This window comes from Corvus kubaryi, unplaced genomic scaffold (genome assembly GCF_017639235.1).
Source record: "Corvus kubaryi isolate FWS band 111438036 unplaced genomic scaffold, C.kubaryi_AGA036_p1.0 split3-73, whole genome shotgun sequence".
Lineage (NCBI taxonomy): Eukaryota > Metazoa > Chordata > Aves > Passeriformes > Corvidae > Corvus > Corvus kubaryi.
The window spans coordinates 21438520-21455262 of NW_024582091.1; the positions used below are offsets into that span (position 1 = coordinate 21438520).

At 35.9% G+C, this 16743-nt stretch overlaps 1 protein-coding gene across 2 annotated transcripts in view; it reads right to left on the bottom strand.

Annotated features, from left to right (window-relative positions):
• Positions 1 to 16743, bottom strand: part of ASCC3 (activating signal cointegrator 1 complex subunit 3) — a 257776-nt gene that overhangs the window by 14713 nt on the left and 226320 nt on the right. For both annotated transcript variants that reach the window (XM_042016301.1, XM_042016302.1), the window contains exon 37: positions 9104 to 9328. In XM_042016301.1, the coding sequence (XP_041872235.1) occupies positions 9104 to 9328 (225 nt within the window). The remainder of the gene's footprint in view (positions 1 to 9103; positions 9329 to 16743) is intronic.

The following is a 16743-nucleotide window of genomic DNA, read 5'->3' on the forward strand; positions in this document are numbered from 1 at the left end:
GGAAACCTCCACATGTTTCATTTTCCTCTAAGTGAAAAACACAGAGATGCTTGATACTTAAATGGTTACTGAAATTCCTATAAATACTCAAGGTAACAACTTAAGTCATTCCCCTATTTCCAAATGTAAACATAAACAACTAAACAAAGAATATAATACAAAGCACAAAAAATTAAAGTATTTAATATTTATATTATCTGATGAATAACATATTTAGTCTCTCTAGTTTATCTAGTTGCTACCTGTTTGGTTTGTTGTTATTTTCAAGTACAAACCAGTATAATTTTATAGAAACTTGTGGCTTTTTTTAGCTCTTATTTTGCAAAGAAGTAAGTAAATTCTAAATAACTTTGAGCTGGTAAGATTGGAACAGATTAAGAGTATTATTCTAAATTGAGAAATGGCACAAATTGGTTACCTGCCTTTCTAGCCTATGAATTTAAACCACTACAGGGTAATTTCATCACAGAGAAAAACTTAAGAGGACAGTGAGTGCAAGAAATGAAACAGGAATCAGTAAGGATGCTTTAACTACAGAAAAGTATTTCTGTACACATATACATGTATTTTTTGGTGAACCAACAAATTAAAAAAAGACAAATAAACCAAAACAAAAAACCCCCCTCTAAGCCCACAACTTTTAAACATAAAGTAGAATAAATGGGGTAAATAGATGGAGTCAAGGAAATTATTGATTGTTATAGTAGAAAATATGTTTACCAACATCTTATTTTGAGCTCCTTCTGTGCTTAGGAGAATAAAAGCAGATGCCTATACTGATATGGGTTTATATGAAAGATTCAAACAATAGCTCTTAAGCCTTCCAAATGTCATACTTGGTCAAATACGAAGTAATAATAGCAATTAGTGACACCTCCTTTACATTTTGTCTGTCGCCATAAAAAATAGCTTGGCTTGTGCCAATGTGGAAAACAACAACCTACTAACCATGGCAGGGGCAGCACAAAATTGCTGATGCTCAACAACTGATGTAGATGTTCTTGTCAGGTACGGCAAAAACTTTCATTCTGATGGCATTCAGAACTGAGTGTCAAAATGTTTGCATCAAAATCTGGCTATTGCTGTCATCATTCCAGGAGTGCATCAAGACCAAGCCCTCAGCATCTATGATCAGGTTTTTATCTCCTTATTTTTAAGAGCAGTGTCTGCTTATCCTTAAGTACGGAATGATTTAAACTGATCAAATGGTACCTTTCTGGTCTAACATGAAGCTGAGATTTAACAATCTGTCTCTTTCTAGCCAAAGTTATTACCGATGCTTGGAATTTAAATGATGGTTTATAATTCCCTAGTTTGAGGGGAAGCAAAGATGGAGGCAGGATGTGGAAGACGAGTGTGCGACACACTCACTGATAGCAACACACTGCTTTTGTCTGGTGTTATGAAGCACTCCCTGTGTGTGCTCAAAATAACAGATACTAAATTGTTCCATAATGAACATAGCCCCCTCCTCCACTCACTCCCACTCATTTAGAAGATTTTTCAGGCTACCAAAATATCCTGACTGCTAAATTCTTTATTCTAGAGACTTTTTACGAAGTTTTTATAAACACTGGTTTTGGTATTACTTTCATATCCTTCATTTGAAAGTCAGATACTCTGGATGACTGTTGTACGACTGGGTAGGTGGCAGGGGACCAGACTAAAACTAGCAGAATTTCTGATCTACTCAAATGACTTAAATAGCTTTTTCCTTTAAGATAAGCTATTGAAGTGTTAAAAGTGATACAGCTTGCATCTTATTAATACAGACTGAATGCTGCTTAGAATAATTTCTTCTTTTTGAAGTCACCTGTCATATAACTGTGAATATACTAAGCATTTCAACTTAAATCCTGTAAGTACAAATATTAATATTTTGTGGATAAATTATATTTAAGGGATGTGACAATGAAACTATAATAACTGCTCTGGAAACAGAGGCAAGCTCAAGAAATGTAAGAAATGCTATTGCAGTTGAGAATTACACCTGTGATAACTCAGCTGAGTTGAGTGCCTACAGCGATGCCATTGGGGGTAATGACTTTGTGGATGGGGGATGAAACTTCAGGTGTACTCAGGGTGAGTTTCATGGCTCAAATTTATCTACCCTTAAAAGATTAATTTTATTTTTTGTATCAATGCTTCACAGACTATGACACTTTCTTGAGTGCTTTTATTCATTAATTTGAAGTTTAGTCTAGGACTAGATTTCAGTTACATGTAGGATTTTAAATCCATAGAGCTATTAAAATCATTAGAATGGTGCCTACTTACAGCTGTTTAAGACTACAGAATTTATGTGACAAATATTTATAGATAATAGACAAAAGGGTATGCATTTTACCTTTCTTCCTAAAAACTATGAATTCAGAATAATAATAATAATAATAATAATAATTTTTTTTTGCACATGCTTCAAATGTAGGAAGCCTTCCAACACATACGATTATATTATGATCCACATGTGACTTGATATTCTACTAATAAAAGTAAAGTATTTTTTCAGATGTTAAAGCATGCCATGTACTTTAAGTTCATGTTTTTATATAAATCATGACTATGATGCTTCAATTACATATCTTAGAAACAGCAACTGACTTGAAAAGTTGGAATTTATTTGAAGTATTACAGAGAGTTTAAGGTCACTACCTTTGGTATGTTATATATCAGTGAAACAGGTAACTACAGAACCTTTGAAATTCAGAGGTCTAGTCCAAAATTACTTTTTAGAAATGTTTTAATCTGAGGAGGGGAAGGAGTTCTTTCAGATCAATTAAATTGCCCATAAATTACACAGCTGTGTAGTTTCAGCCTACAGAGCATCCCCCCTTGTACTTTATCAGAGATATAGTGAATAAGTTGTAATTAATCCTATTCAGAAGGCACTCCTTTTATAATGCCCTCTGTATCCCACTTCTCTTCACTTTTTTTTGCAAGCATATTCAGTCCCCTCTTCCATATGCTCTGCTACCCCCTATGAGAGACTAATTCTTCATCCTCCCATCATCATAAAGGTCTCACTGATGTATGCAAATTAAAACCTTCCTAGCTGCTTCATAAGATTCCTATCTCTGTATTCATCCTTTAGCCTCCATAGTAACATTATTAGTATTTTCAGAACAGAACAGAAAGGACAAACCATTTACTGTCTACATTAAGTGGAGTGCAACCCTTGGGTTCTTACTGATTTCTTTTAATAGTATTACAGAAACAAAAGCAGCTACAGAGTGTGATACCAGCAATGTAAACTTGGTGGGGCATAAGCCAACGTTCAGAACTCACTGAGTCCCAACAGCCAATTTAACTTCAAATTACTAATTAATAAATTGATATTCTCTACTATACCAGTGAACTGCAAAAAGAATAAAACGTTTTTGATAAGAATGTCTTTGCAATAAATCCCAGTTTCCTAACATAAACAATTTCTTAAAGCCAGCATTTGTTTCAAATATTAAACAAATCTACCAAAACCATGACAGATACACATCTTTCTCATAATAAATCTGTCCTCTTTACAGTTTAGAGTCAGCTTCAAAGTAGGAATGTAATATTTGGTCAATAATCAAATTTTTTTGAGTGCATTCACAAGAATCCTTTTCAACAGCAACAGTTATTCCCAGTAACTTTCTCCTGAACTTTTAGCCCCTTAAGGTTAGCATTCAGGAAGCTCAGCTGCTGTCTAACAAACTTAATTAATCAAAAAGTCATTTCCGAGCTGTAACTATGAGTAAAAGTGCTTCAAGTGTGCTAGCAAGCCTACAAGTTAATCAAAATGCTAATGTAGTACAAATTAAAGTTGTGATTAACATTTCACAGTAGCTGCTTAAGTGAATTGATCACACAAATGGGTTAAGCATTACTCATTTCCTCCAGCCCCTACTGGGAAAAGGTTTGTCATAGGTGGGGGAGGGATTATGCACAAGCAGCACCAAATCATCATTAAACCATCACCAAGATGCTTCCATATACCAGATCACTGATTATCCACAGCAAGCAAAACTCCAACACCAGAAAGGTAACCCTCCCTTCTCCCACATATATATATACACCTACACAAGCAGGCAGCAATTCCAGCCCAACATGTCCAGGTACTTTCCCTACAAAGTGATCCATTGCTGTTTAATATCTGTAAATGAGCATTGCCACACAGTATAAGCCCTACAAGATTTTTTGATTATTCTATTATTTCCACATTCCTAATGTGGAATAATAGCCATACAGCCATGAAAGCAGCCAGTATTTAAGTAAAATTGCAAACATTGTGCTGTCACTGGAATATTACTGCATACACAAAGAATATGTGCAGCAGCAAGAGATGTGGCATCTGCTCTTCACTTGTTTCTGAGTAATCCTCTGCATTCTCAAGTTAATTTGATTCTCTTCCCTTCGTTCAGTAAAGCTGCCCATTTATTTATAGTTGCCAATGCAACCATTACACAAAAGCTCTTTCCCTGGACACTTCTGGACAAAGCTTACATACACAACTGTAAAATAGGCCTTTCCTGTACCTCCCACCACCTGTCAGCAAGCACTTGGCACACCTGTACTACCAACAGGCAATATATGGGCTCAAACCATGCTTAGGATCTCTAAGAACTTCTCCACTTCCTCATAAGCAGCAAAACAAAAGACTCAAGCGACATGGTTCTCCAAAGTTTTAGTGGCTGTTATGAACTGAGGAGGTTTGGGGAGGATGAGAAGTGCAAAGCTGAAGGACATTCTCTTTCTTTGAGTCCCAAAATGGCAACATGGGCTCCTTTGCATGGCCAGAAGTACTTTTTGTATTCTACTGCTCCTTCTGAGGAGCCACCATCATCCACCCAGCACAGTCTGCAGTTTAGTACAGTAAGTATTTCATACATCAACTAGCTCTTAGCTGAATTGGGCAGCATATTTGTGCAATATTTGACAACTCTGAACATGTACTGCAAAGATATTGCTCATAAGACCTCTAGCAAAAATGCAATTTAAATGACTAGAAGCAACTTATTTACTTTAACTGTTTTAGAATGGGTAAAGCAGTATTATACACATCACCATCTAGCTAAGGAAACACAGTGCTTAACCCAAAGAGTATATTTCTTTCCTGTAAAAATTAAGATTCTCCAGAGGAGTAACATGATGGGGAAAGATCAGTGACAGCATTACAAGGTCCTTGTTACAGGGATGTGCGTGTTTCCCGTGCAGATGAGTCTTTCTTCTGCAGTTTGCAATCTGTTTTCATGTCCATCTTCTCTCAATGCCCAGCTACCCTACTGAGATGTGTTTAACACATCCATAGGTAAACACTTCTCAAAGGTTAGGGCTGAGCTCCATGGCAGTTCTACTCCTGGCAATTTTAAAATATTTTATCAACGATTATACTACAAGTGGAGGCTTGTGGCCAATCCCAATGCAAAGCCAGCAACTGTCACATTATTTCTGAGAAGAGACTGCCCTGCTGAATCTGAGAGTGACAGTGTCACTGCCTCAATTATCCATTTCAATTAATGCAAATATAGGCAATAGTCTTAGAACAGCAGAGTAAGAACTGATCGCTGAATACACAGTCACAAAATATAAGGCTTGACAAAGGAAGTAAAAAAAGATATTAGATTTAGTTTCAGGCATTCTTAAATAAGATAGGAAAAAAAGGTGGAGTATTGTCTTTACAATAATAATTATATTTTATAAAAATATTAGAAAAATAGTTTCATTAGAATTTTTATTATTTAATGTTCATTCTCCTGCAAGAAATGGAAAAATGTTTGATTTTGAGCTGCTACTGGAGTGTTCAGCACCATCTTAAATGACCCCTCTAGTTTTTCTCAGTAAAAATAACAGAGAGTGCTAGGCTTGAATAGAATATATTGTCTATTGTAACTGTACTAAAGGTACCTGAGGCAAATAAAAATTAAATGAGTTGGCCAAGGTCACATAGGAAGTCGTGGCAGTTTTTTTGAGCCATGGGAACCTTCTGTGCTTTATCTATGAGACCCTGTCACTGATAACAAACTAGATTTTAACTTGAGGTTTTCAGCGTAGAGCAGGGGTGTTCCCTCAACCTAGTCAATGTCTCAGTGGCCATTCATTACAGAGATGGGAGTGGGAGCAGATAGGCATTCACATTCCAGAAGGTTATATATTGCTAATTCCCATATTTCTGCAGTAAAAGGAAAAGATTCTGCATTTCATCCTGGGTATATAAATACTAAATTTTATCTTGCTATAATGAATTCCACCTATATCTAACAAATACTAACCATAAGAAAACTGTAACAGAATATATTTCTTCCTTTTTTTAATGCTAAAAATTATATTCCCCTACTAAGCCACCACTGTAATTCCTCAAATTCTGTTGAATGCTAATGAGTTCAATATTTCATTGTAAGTATAAACAAGAGAATTCTAACATAGAGCCAAAACTTTAAAGACATCTCAGATTAATTTAAGAGTTGTTGCATAATTTTTTTCTTTAAAGGATAGCGGAATCTTACCTGGAATCCAGCAGCTACATTTACCTATGTAATGCTGTTAACACAGTTTTCTGTCTGACAGTAACAATACTCAAAGTCACTAGCGAGGAAAAAGCCCAGAAGACGTTGGAGGAATGGAAAGGAGAATGAAATGTGGGATAGGAAAGGAGTCATGGGAGGGAAGGCTGATTCAGGTGAAAGACACCAAAGAAGACTGGAGAAGTTTAATAGTCTGTGATGGAAAGATACTTGCTTACACATAATGGCTAGAGATGGCAAATCTGCACTGCAGGGGACCTGGGATAAAGGCCTGCTGTACAACCACCTATAAAAGCTCTTTGAAAGATCTTTCTTTCTTGTAACAGAAAAACGGTGCTGATATGGAAAGTCTGTTATCCATGTACCCACCAGCAAAAATAAGTTTATGTTCAGGTCACAATTTGAAGGTTAGCTATACAACCTCAACACTAAAATAATTCATAAGTAAATAAAAATTCAACGTAACTCAAAAACTGATTCCCGCCTTGCTGCTGTATTTAACGTTTCGTGATGCGCGAGCGTGTGTTCACACACACAGAGAACACCCACTGAATCTGCTCATCAATGGATCCTTCCATGCTCCAGTTCCTTTTCTCACAACTAACATCTTTTTTTCTACCTCTGCTGACCCAGAGTTCATCAGCAGGTCAGTGCTAAGGAAAAAGGTAACAACAAGTATTGAAAGTGTAACCCTGTCTATTGCTTAGATTCTGGGAACTTTAACCTCCGTTTGGAAAGCGTGACTAATAAGATGGAACCAATAATCTCCTGAGAGATGGAAACCATGTGCCAACTTTAAAATACAAAAGTGCTTGCATGTTTTTTTCTTTTTTTTCTTTTAAAAAGATTTTTTTTAAAAGATGACTGTATATATAACACCATGTAGTAGTTAACCGATGGTTGGAGTGCCAAGGCATAGTATGGAATGGCATTTTCCTGAACTCTACTTCAGTTTAAAGGAACTGTTGAATATTTTGGATTTTTTTCTTCTAAGTGATTATTGTTTCTGAAATACCTATGATGCAGTATCAGGATTAAGAAAATACATTTCTTTGCAAAACAGAACAAATATTCAGCAAAATAATTACTGAAAATAGGATTTAATTTACATTTTCCCCAAATATGTAATTACCCCCCTAATGCTTATGCCACAAACATCTAAATGAACTTTAAGTAAGTGATTTCTTTGAAACAAAGGTGAATTTTCTCACCTGAGCAAGTGATGCTTTTCTCTCTTAATAACTGAATATATAGAAGATCTGTTTCTACACTTTCAGCACCATGATTTTATTGATTTGAAATATTTGAAATAGACTAGCATCCAAGCACTGCTGGTTGCCAAGAGTAGGACTGTGTAGCAGTAACATCTGTGGTATTATTTGCTTCTTACTTTCCCTAATTTCAGTTTTGCTTCATTTGATATTAGTATTTTAAGCTTGTTTTTATTAGTGTAAGGTTGAGCCTTATCCAAATTGCTGGACACTGAATTGTCCACAGTATCTTCTCTGTCTAGAGCACTGATTAATAATTTCTCACAGAGCAGTTTTACAAACTGCCAGGCTTGACACGATGATGTTTGCAGTTACCATATTGCCAAGAGGCTTCAAACAAGAGCAAAGCTTCTGTCTGATAGTTGACAGATCACTGAGGATATTAAAATTTGAGCAAACAAAAACTGTAGGAATGAAGACGTACTGGCTCTATTTTACAGATCCTGAACTCAGAAACATAAAAAGAGTAGCTTGTTAAAGGAAGCCTGGACTTCAAGAACCTGTGAATGAGTCCTCGTGCGGTTCTGCTAAAGGGAATAACTCTTCCCAGGAGAATCAGAGGGTCGGTTGTTTCCTGTGACAGCGAGAGCTCACCTTTCCTGCTGTAACTGTAACTGAGCTCTTCAGATATGGCAGCACTCTAACCTGAACTCCAATTGCTGCTTTAAAATTCTTTTGAGGTGGCAGCTGTGCATGTGATTGCTCGTTACCAGTACTCTCCATGGCCGGTTTAGTTTCTGTGGGATGCAACTGCAGTACGACTGTAAAAATCCACAAGTCCAGCTGAGTTCAAAATCTGTGCTTAAAAATGCGCTCTTTGACTCTGTAATAATTGGGATGTAGAAGACGAATCTTTACACTAGCTAGAGAAACTTAGAGAAAACTCCTGCATCTCATCCCGAATCACATTTCAAAACACGTTATATTTGTGCTTGGGAGTGACTACAATGCTTTTGAGTGCTAGAAAGGTAGAAGTACCCTGGGGAGACCAGTTCTTGGGGGTCAGCAAAACAGCCTGCAGGGACCACAGCCATGCCAGAACGACTCTCATACAACATTCCTGAGACAGAAGACTGTTGCATACAAAGCAGAGGTGACAATAGATGCCTCCAGTCAGCACCACTGTTGTTAAGTTTGTTTACTTCCAGTTCTGTAAAGTGGGAACCATTATGGACATCTAATTCCTCCCTAAAAAAGGTGTTATAATATCTTATGGTACCAGCTCTCCACAAGATAGCAAGAAATCTTCAGATTCTTCTATATTCAAAACATGACAACACTCTAACAACAAACAGTAAACCAACAAGAGTTCTATTCTGAAATGCATCACGATACCTGGCATATTCTGATTGCTTGGTCCAGCACCGTCTTTGTATCAGTTGCATAATCTGGACAAGGCAGCATGGCATGACTGAAGTGGGCTTGCAGCAAGAGGTGTGTTTTTGTGTGTGAGCTGTCAAATGAATGGGGATTGACTTCAATTGGAAGGTGTTTGGCCAGTTCACTGTTCATCTGATCTTCATTGTGTCTCACAGGCAGATCTGTGTACTCGTCAGCATTCTTTAAAAAACAAAAAAAGAATTATTAATCATTGTAATTAACTTCAGAATAACTCTTACTGCTTGCTGAGGCATTAAAAGCATATGCATTTAATTTACCACAGTTGAATTTCATTGCAAAAATAGTAGCATTTAAATGTTTAAAAAGTGTACTTATTTATCAAAATCAAACATGGGAAAACAATAACTAATATAATATTCTCAAACATTGACACACTTATAGGTTTTAAACCTTTTTTCTTCCTCATAGCTGATTTTAACATTACAGAAGAGGAAAATAAAAGCAGTAAAATAAATATATTCATTGGATGGATTCAGTAGTAGAAGATGACCTTCAGATATCCTACCTCATTGGCTCACAAAAACATTGTAAGGTTAGCTACAAAGAAGTCAGTAACTCATATTTTCAGTTTTCAGATTTTATGTTTTTCTCTTGGCATTCAAAACCCAGTAGGTTTGAAATACCTCTGATAAGGTTCTTTTCAAATATTTTTTCAATATTTTGAGCAGTCAGTGTCTAAGCAACAGATGATGAGTGATCAAAACAAAGCACAAAATTTTAAGTAGGTGCTGAAAACATTCTCTGTGCTCCAGAGTGGGCGAATGCTATTCATGCCAAAATGAAAGCTGTGTAAGAACTTACTCGCTGTTGCCAAAAGGAGCTGCCCACCAACACATAATCTAAATGTAGTTATAAGCAGCAACATCCTAGCGGCAAAGAGGAGCAAGTACAATTGTTTTGGTATCCCAGGCAGTGATGTCAAATCTCCTGCTCGGGAAATCCACTGTCTTTGAAAAAAAGTTCAACAGAAACATCCTAAGAACTACAATTTAGGCTAAAGAGTCAGTTTTGTGACTTAATTGGCAATTTTTTCCGTCAAAAAATCCTCTTGTGCATGTATGTGTCTACATATCGTTTGGAATGAGAATGAACTTTCTAAAGGATAAAACTTGCAAGTAAGGTAGGAGTTTATTAATATGTGATATCTTTTCCATCTGTAATTTAAGAGAGTGTATTTCTTTTGTCATAAAATAAAAAGTCATTTGGGGAGCCTGAAGGGCAATGTCTTTGAACCTACAGGCTTAGCAGAGACCATTAAATTAAAGTGTTCAGGGTTTTATATTCCTCTTTTTGCATCTTAATCTTCAATCTTGTCAGACTTCTTGCAAATCCATATTAATGAACTATTCACAACAGTAACCAGTGAAGAGTGAGGTAAAGAAAAATGGCAATTTTAGAACACCTAATTGAACTCCCTAATTGACTTACAAAGAACCATATCCCCTCATTAATATCCTAAGACATAGAACCTTTTCTGACAATTCCTAAAAGCAGTTAGATAACTGGTTCTCACCTCCTTGAAAACGGGCAGTACAAAATTTTCTTTAATGTTGCAGGGAAGCTATGTCTAAACTGTGGTATCAATGTAAAAGGAATAGCAACCATTAGACAATTTAAGGTTTGGAAAGAAAATCAGAATGTCATTAATTTATTTCATATCTCGACTGCAGATTAGAAGTGAAGACTGAATAAAGACAACTGCTGCTTAATCCTGGATGTCTCTGCTAGATCTCTTGTGAAAACTGTGGTCATTTATTCTCTGAACCTAAGGTCACAATCTTTTTAAGCCCTATAGAAGGCTGCATGTTTGCTTCACTCTTTTTATTTAACTGGCTTCTCCTTCAAAGATATTTTAAAGAATATTTACCAAGGAGATTTTTTACTTAGTTTTGCTTTGCAGTTTAAAGTAGCAGAAAGAAGGAGGATCAGCCAAGTCCCAGACCAATGGTACCCCTGAAAATGTGTTTTCCCTAATTCTTCCCCAGCACATGTTTTATTTACATCCAAAACACTCCTCTTATTTTAAACAACTTGCCTACTTAATTTCCTGTTTGTGATCATTGACTGTAAGTAAGTGAGGTTCATTTTCTTATCTGCATCATGTAGGTAATTAAAGGAAATTGAGAATGGGTAGTGAAGCTTTTATACAACTGAGAATGAAGCTGAATGGAGGGCACTGAGGTCAGCAGAGTCCATTATATTTTTATGTGAGAGGCCGGTATGTCTGCCCTGTCCTTGTTTGCTTAGTGTAGGCTGGACAGACTACTAACTGCAAATCTGTTTCTCTGATTTGCCCAGCTGTCCTTGAATAAAGACATCTTCCACTGCAAAATGTTAAATGACAGTGATTGACAACTTTGTGATGAACTCTGCTTGTAACCCCCTGCTACTGTTTTCAGGTTGCATAAGAAAAGACAGAATAAAGAAACATCCTTTGTAATCACCTCAAATGGGCCCTGCTGTTCACTAAATATTTTTTTCATTTTAGTTTTCCTTTTCATTCCAAATCTCAATCTGTTCTGCAAAGGCTGTAGCTTCAACTATTCCAGACAATATATAATATATATTGGTTTAGTACATCATATCTGAACACCATTCTTACTTCCATGGGTGAGGAAACAGATCAAATTACATATCAAACATTAATCTTCATTCTAAAGTCAAGAAACTTAATGCAAGCTTCATAGTTAAACCACAAAGCACTGCTGTGCATTTTTCACTTTCCCTTTTTCTCCTCTTAAATCAGAGCTGTTGCAGCCCATGTGCAAATAATATGTTTACAAGCACCTACACAGTTAAGCATAACTTGGAGTATACCAGGAATTTTAGCTACAGGTTCTGCAACTGTGCATTTGGTAGTCATGTCACATCTCTCTCTCCCATATTTCTGTGATGGACTTTCCCAATAATGTCTTCTTTTGGGTATTAGAGACTGCTGCATCATTTCAAGGGTGTAGGAGTCATCTCAGACTTACATTTCAACCTGCATGCGATACAGGGTGGTCACACAGGAGACAGTAACTTGCACTGGCAGTGAGAAATGTCACACACAGACCTGCATAAACTCAACAGTTATATTTCACAAGGCCAAAGGGCTATTCTGGTAATTGAATTCTGTTTCCTGCATAACAGCAGCCACAAAATCATCTTAAAGTCCTGTCTGCAACATCATGCTCCAAATATGCAGCTTACCATCACCCTTTATTTGAACTGTTAGAACAGTCTTAAAAGGAAACAACTCATCCTGTTTTAAAATATATCTTTTGCAGTTTTGTGGTACTATCAGGCATTTGAGGAGTCAGAACAAACTAAAATTTAAATAAGGGATCCAGCATAGTGAGTACTGTGCTCCACAGTCTGTAGGGTTTAAAACCCTCCAGATTTTCTTTCTACCCACAAAAAGGGGGTTAGTTTGGCTAAAATTACTGATTTATAGTGAGAGCTGAACTATAAACTAATACCACATGTAGATCTTCTAAAATACTTTAAATCTCAAGCAAATACAACTTGCCACCTTGTCTGCAGGAGAGAAGAGGATACTTGTGGACCACAGACAAATGGAATCAAGGTGAGCTACTAAAGTAAACTTGAATATTTTAAGTTAAGTTCAGTCATGGGAACAGTAAAACTTATAAAGTTAATCAGTTCTAGACTTTAAAGAGCAGTTGATTAATTTGTAACAATGAGGGTCTAAACCAAACCAAAAATAGTTTCTCACATTCCAGAGTTGTACCAGTAGTCTTTTCTTTAGCAATGTTATTAAAACTGCCTTAGAATTGACTGTCTGTATATTCCTTTCCTTCATATAGATACTGTGAACCCAATCACATCGTATTTTCAACTTTAATAAACTTGCAATGTATTTTGCTCTCTTTCAGGTTTCTGATATAGAAAGAAACAAGGGAAAAATCATTCTTAGAACATTTGCTATAAAAGTAAACAGTTGTTGAGCTAAAGTACAAAAAAATCTTGCAGCAGACTAAAATAAATAAATAAAAAAAAATTTAAAATAGTATTAAAATTAAATACCAATATAATAAAAAAGGAGAAAAGTAGAGGATCATTTTTAGCTACTACAGTAATTCCATTCTCTTTACCTGAAACTTGATTTAAATTACATGAACTTCTCTAACAGTCTAATGCATGCTGAAGGACTGCAAAAATCATACATTTGTGAATAGAATGAACAATAAAAAATAAGCTGCAATAAATAAATGTGGGTGGTTTTTACAGCTGTTCTGCAATTAACACTAATAATGCATTATGAGTTTTAGTTCTCTGCTACCAGAAGTACAATGGCATGCCAATATCTAACTTATTTTTCTAAGTGAAAACAGCATTTTTTGATCTTTGGAAAACTGGATATGCTGAATATAAGCTCAACAATAATATTATTATATAATTGGCTTTTGTCTTTTGTTCCATTGTACAAAGTGATACAGAGTACTCTAATGCAGCATCCAGACCTGCCACATTGTGCTGCATCGTATAGGAAGCAGCTGGAAAACAAAATTTTAAGCAACCTGTACTTGTCTTCATTTAGGTGATACCCACCTACCCCTAATATAGGATAAAGAAAAGAAGCATGGTCAAAGTAGAGAAATAACAAGGACCAATAGTTTGTGAGTAGCTAGGTAACATATGTCTTACGACAGATTCACAAATTCCAAATTTTTCTTTGAGGATAATTGAACTTCTGTATTTAAAACCATTTGGAATTATTTCCATTTTTTATACATACACATATATATCTCTACTCATGTGCTGACAGAAATCTCATTTGATCCTGTTACCTATATCAAAAGGAAAATTAAAAAAAAGGTTAACTAAAGTTCCCAAGCTGATCTTCCTTTGCCCATGATCTTCCCAAGAGCAAAAGACCGTATTACGTGACAAATGAACGGCACAAGTATATACTATGAAAATTATTTAAATTAACCAATGTATCTTTAGTATATTTTATTTTCACATTTTCCAGTGTGAGTTTGATTTATAAGGAAAGACATTACATTTACACAGATGTATCCTGACAGGCAGCTAGAAGATAATCAAGCTTACATTTATATTCAGAAAACTAATAAAGGTGAGGAAATGTGTGCTTTAAAAAAGAGGGAAAAAACCCTAAAAAACTCCTAACTTAAAAGTGGATTTTCAGCTCATACCAAAAAGTAAAGTAGATTGACAATTGGAGAAGTACTTGCTCTGAAAAGTTTATCTTTATTAGTGATTCCATTATAAACTCCTATTTTAAGGAATTTATTGGTAGCCTATAAATGTATGCATTTTGGTCTCAGTTTTATGAGACATAATTTTAACTTCCAAACGTTTGGGTGTTTTTTACTCTTAGATATTAAAGGTCTATGACAGTGTTCCAGTTAAAAGACACTTACAAACATATGTTACTAGTTATAAGTTTTAAGAACAACCATAACACATGTTTTCAAAATTCATATTAGAGACTAAAAGGGGAAAAAAATTCATTTCTACCAGCTCACTCTGGTTTTTTTTTTACGTAAAAATAGACTTTTAAGACAAACTTTGCAGAAGAAGTGCTCCAGATTTTCAGGGCAGCTTGGCAGGCTCTGCTAAACCACACAGCAGGCTGAGGTTTTGTAGAGATCTTAAAAAATGGCTAACATGGTTCAAAAGAAGACAACACCACTTTTCAGGCAAGATTAAAATATATCTGCTACATGATACTGCCATTCATCACAGACACCATGTTTGCCAATAAGCTCCCTGTCTTCATACACTGTATAACATCTCCCCATCAACCGCACAGGTACGGGGCAGTGCCATCAAACAGCACCCAGCATATCAGAGCCAACCCTGCAGTGCAGCTCCTTCCCCTCAGGGCCTTCCCGTGCCTTCCTTTCCAGGGCTGGTGGCTGGCAGGGAGGAAAGGCAGGAAGCAAAGCCCTGTGCCAGCCCTGAGCCACAGAGGAGCCAGGGCCACAGCCTCGAGGCAGCAGCTGTCCCTGGCTGTGGGAAAGGGGGTCCCTCTCTGGGACTGGGGACCCTCACTGGGGACTTTCTCTGCCCTAATCCTCTACTCCAGATCTGGTCACTTTTTTAACACCCCATCAGACCGCTCTTCACCCTCTACTTCTGTAAAAATGACAGGAGGGAAACAGATGCATGTGATGGAAAGCATTGTCCAAGGAAAAAGACCTGCTCAGTATCTTCTAAAGCAAATAGAAACTTTTTAATATATTATATAATTAGTATTTAATTCACTTCCAGAGACAACAGATATATATATATATTAAAAAAAAAAAAAAAAAAGAAATATGAATTCAAAGTGTAACATTAACCCAATTAACTGGGTAAGAGCAAAACAGCGAGGCTGGGTTACCCTGGGTTCTGTCTCTAGATTTAAGACTCACCAGAGTAAACACTGGAAATTTCCAGTTGGACATGAGAAGTTGAAGAGAGAAAGTTGTAAAACCCATCAACATGCAATTATGCAAATCTATTATATTTTAAACATTAATTTGTAACTATCTTTCAAGATTTAAAATGTGCCCATTTCCACCATGGGACCTACAAACATAGTTTATAAGAACATACAGCTGAAAGTTTTTACAATTGTTATAAAGTTCTCATTTTAGTGATCAGAGAAATTAATTATTAATTAATATATGAATATGTTAATATGTCAATCTATTAATTGTATTCTCAGACTTTTAACTTTAAGTAGACAAGTGTTTGATTTTTGCTTTTAAATAGTTGCTTATGATAAACACCACAAATTTTACAATTACATACATCGTAAAAAGTACAACCTAGGGCAATGAAACAGTTGAGCAATCACTTAAAAACACCCTAAAGGGTTTAGATTTCACAAGTTCACTTCTTACTTAAAACATCCAAACTACAAACTACTGATGACATTCCTGATGACCAGAGGTCAGGAGACTGAAAGACCTTTGCCACTCTGCACAGAGCAATAGGAGGTCAGCAATATTAGCTGCCAGTAGCAGAGAGTGACCTGGCAGATCTGGGAACTTCTAAACTACAAAGCTAAATTACAGACCTCTGCCTCAGCATGGAGTTGATAAAAGATTATGCAAGCATGCCAGCATACAGGAGAGAGAGGATTATTAGAAAGTAACAACAATTTGACATGGGAAAGAAGTTCTTAGGAGTTCTATACTAACTTGAAAGTTGATTTTTCTTATTTTTTGTCTAGTTTCCTGAGCATATTAGAGAAGTTGAGTTTCAGTGTAGGGGAAGATACAGCAATAGATAATACAATCACTGTAATTGTCTTACTAAATGTTAAAAACATACTTATAGAACCATTCTATTTCAGAAAAATTTCCTTTTTAAGTTACATACTTTACTAAAACATTACTACAAGGAATGAATTCATGATTTTAAGTCCTACCTCTCACAATCCATATTTCATAAGGTTATGATCACAGCCATAATTCAGTGCTACTTTTTTTGGCCAGTCCTAATAAAACCAGTTCTAAAAATACTTTTTCCCTGAATGTATAGGTACTTTCATAGTATTAAGCCTGTACAACTTTCATAGATGTGGCTTTAGTTCACTTTTAGGTTTCTAAGTT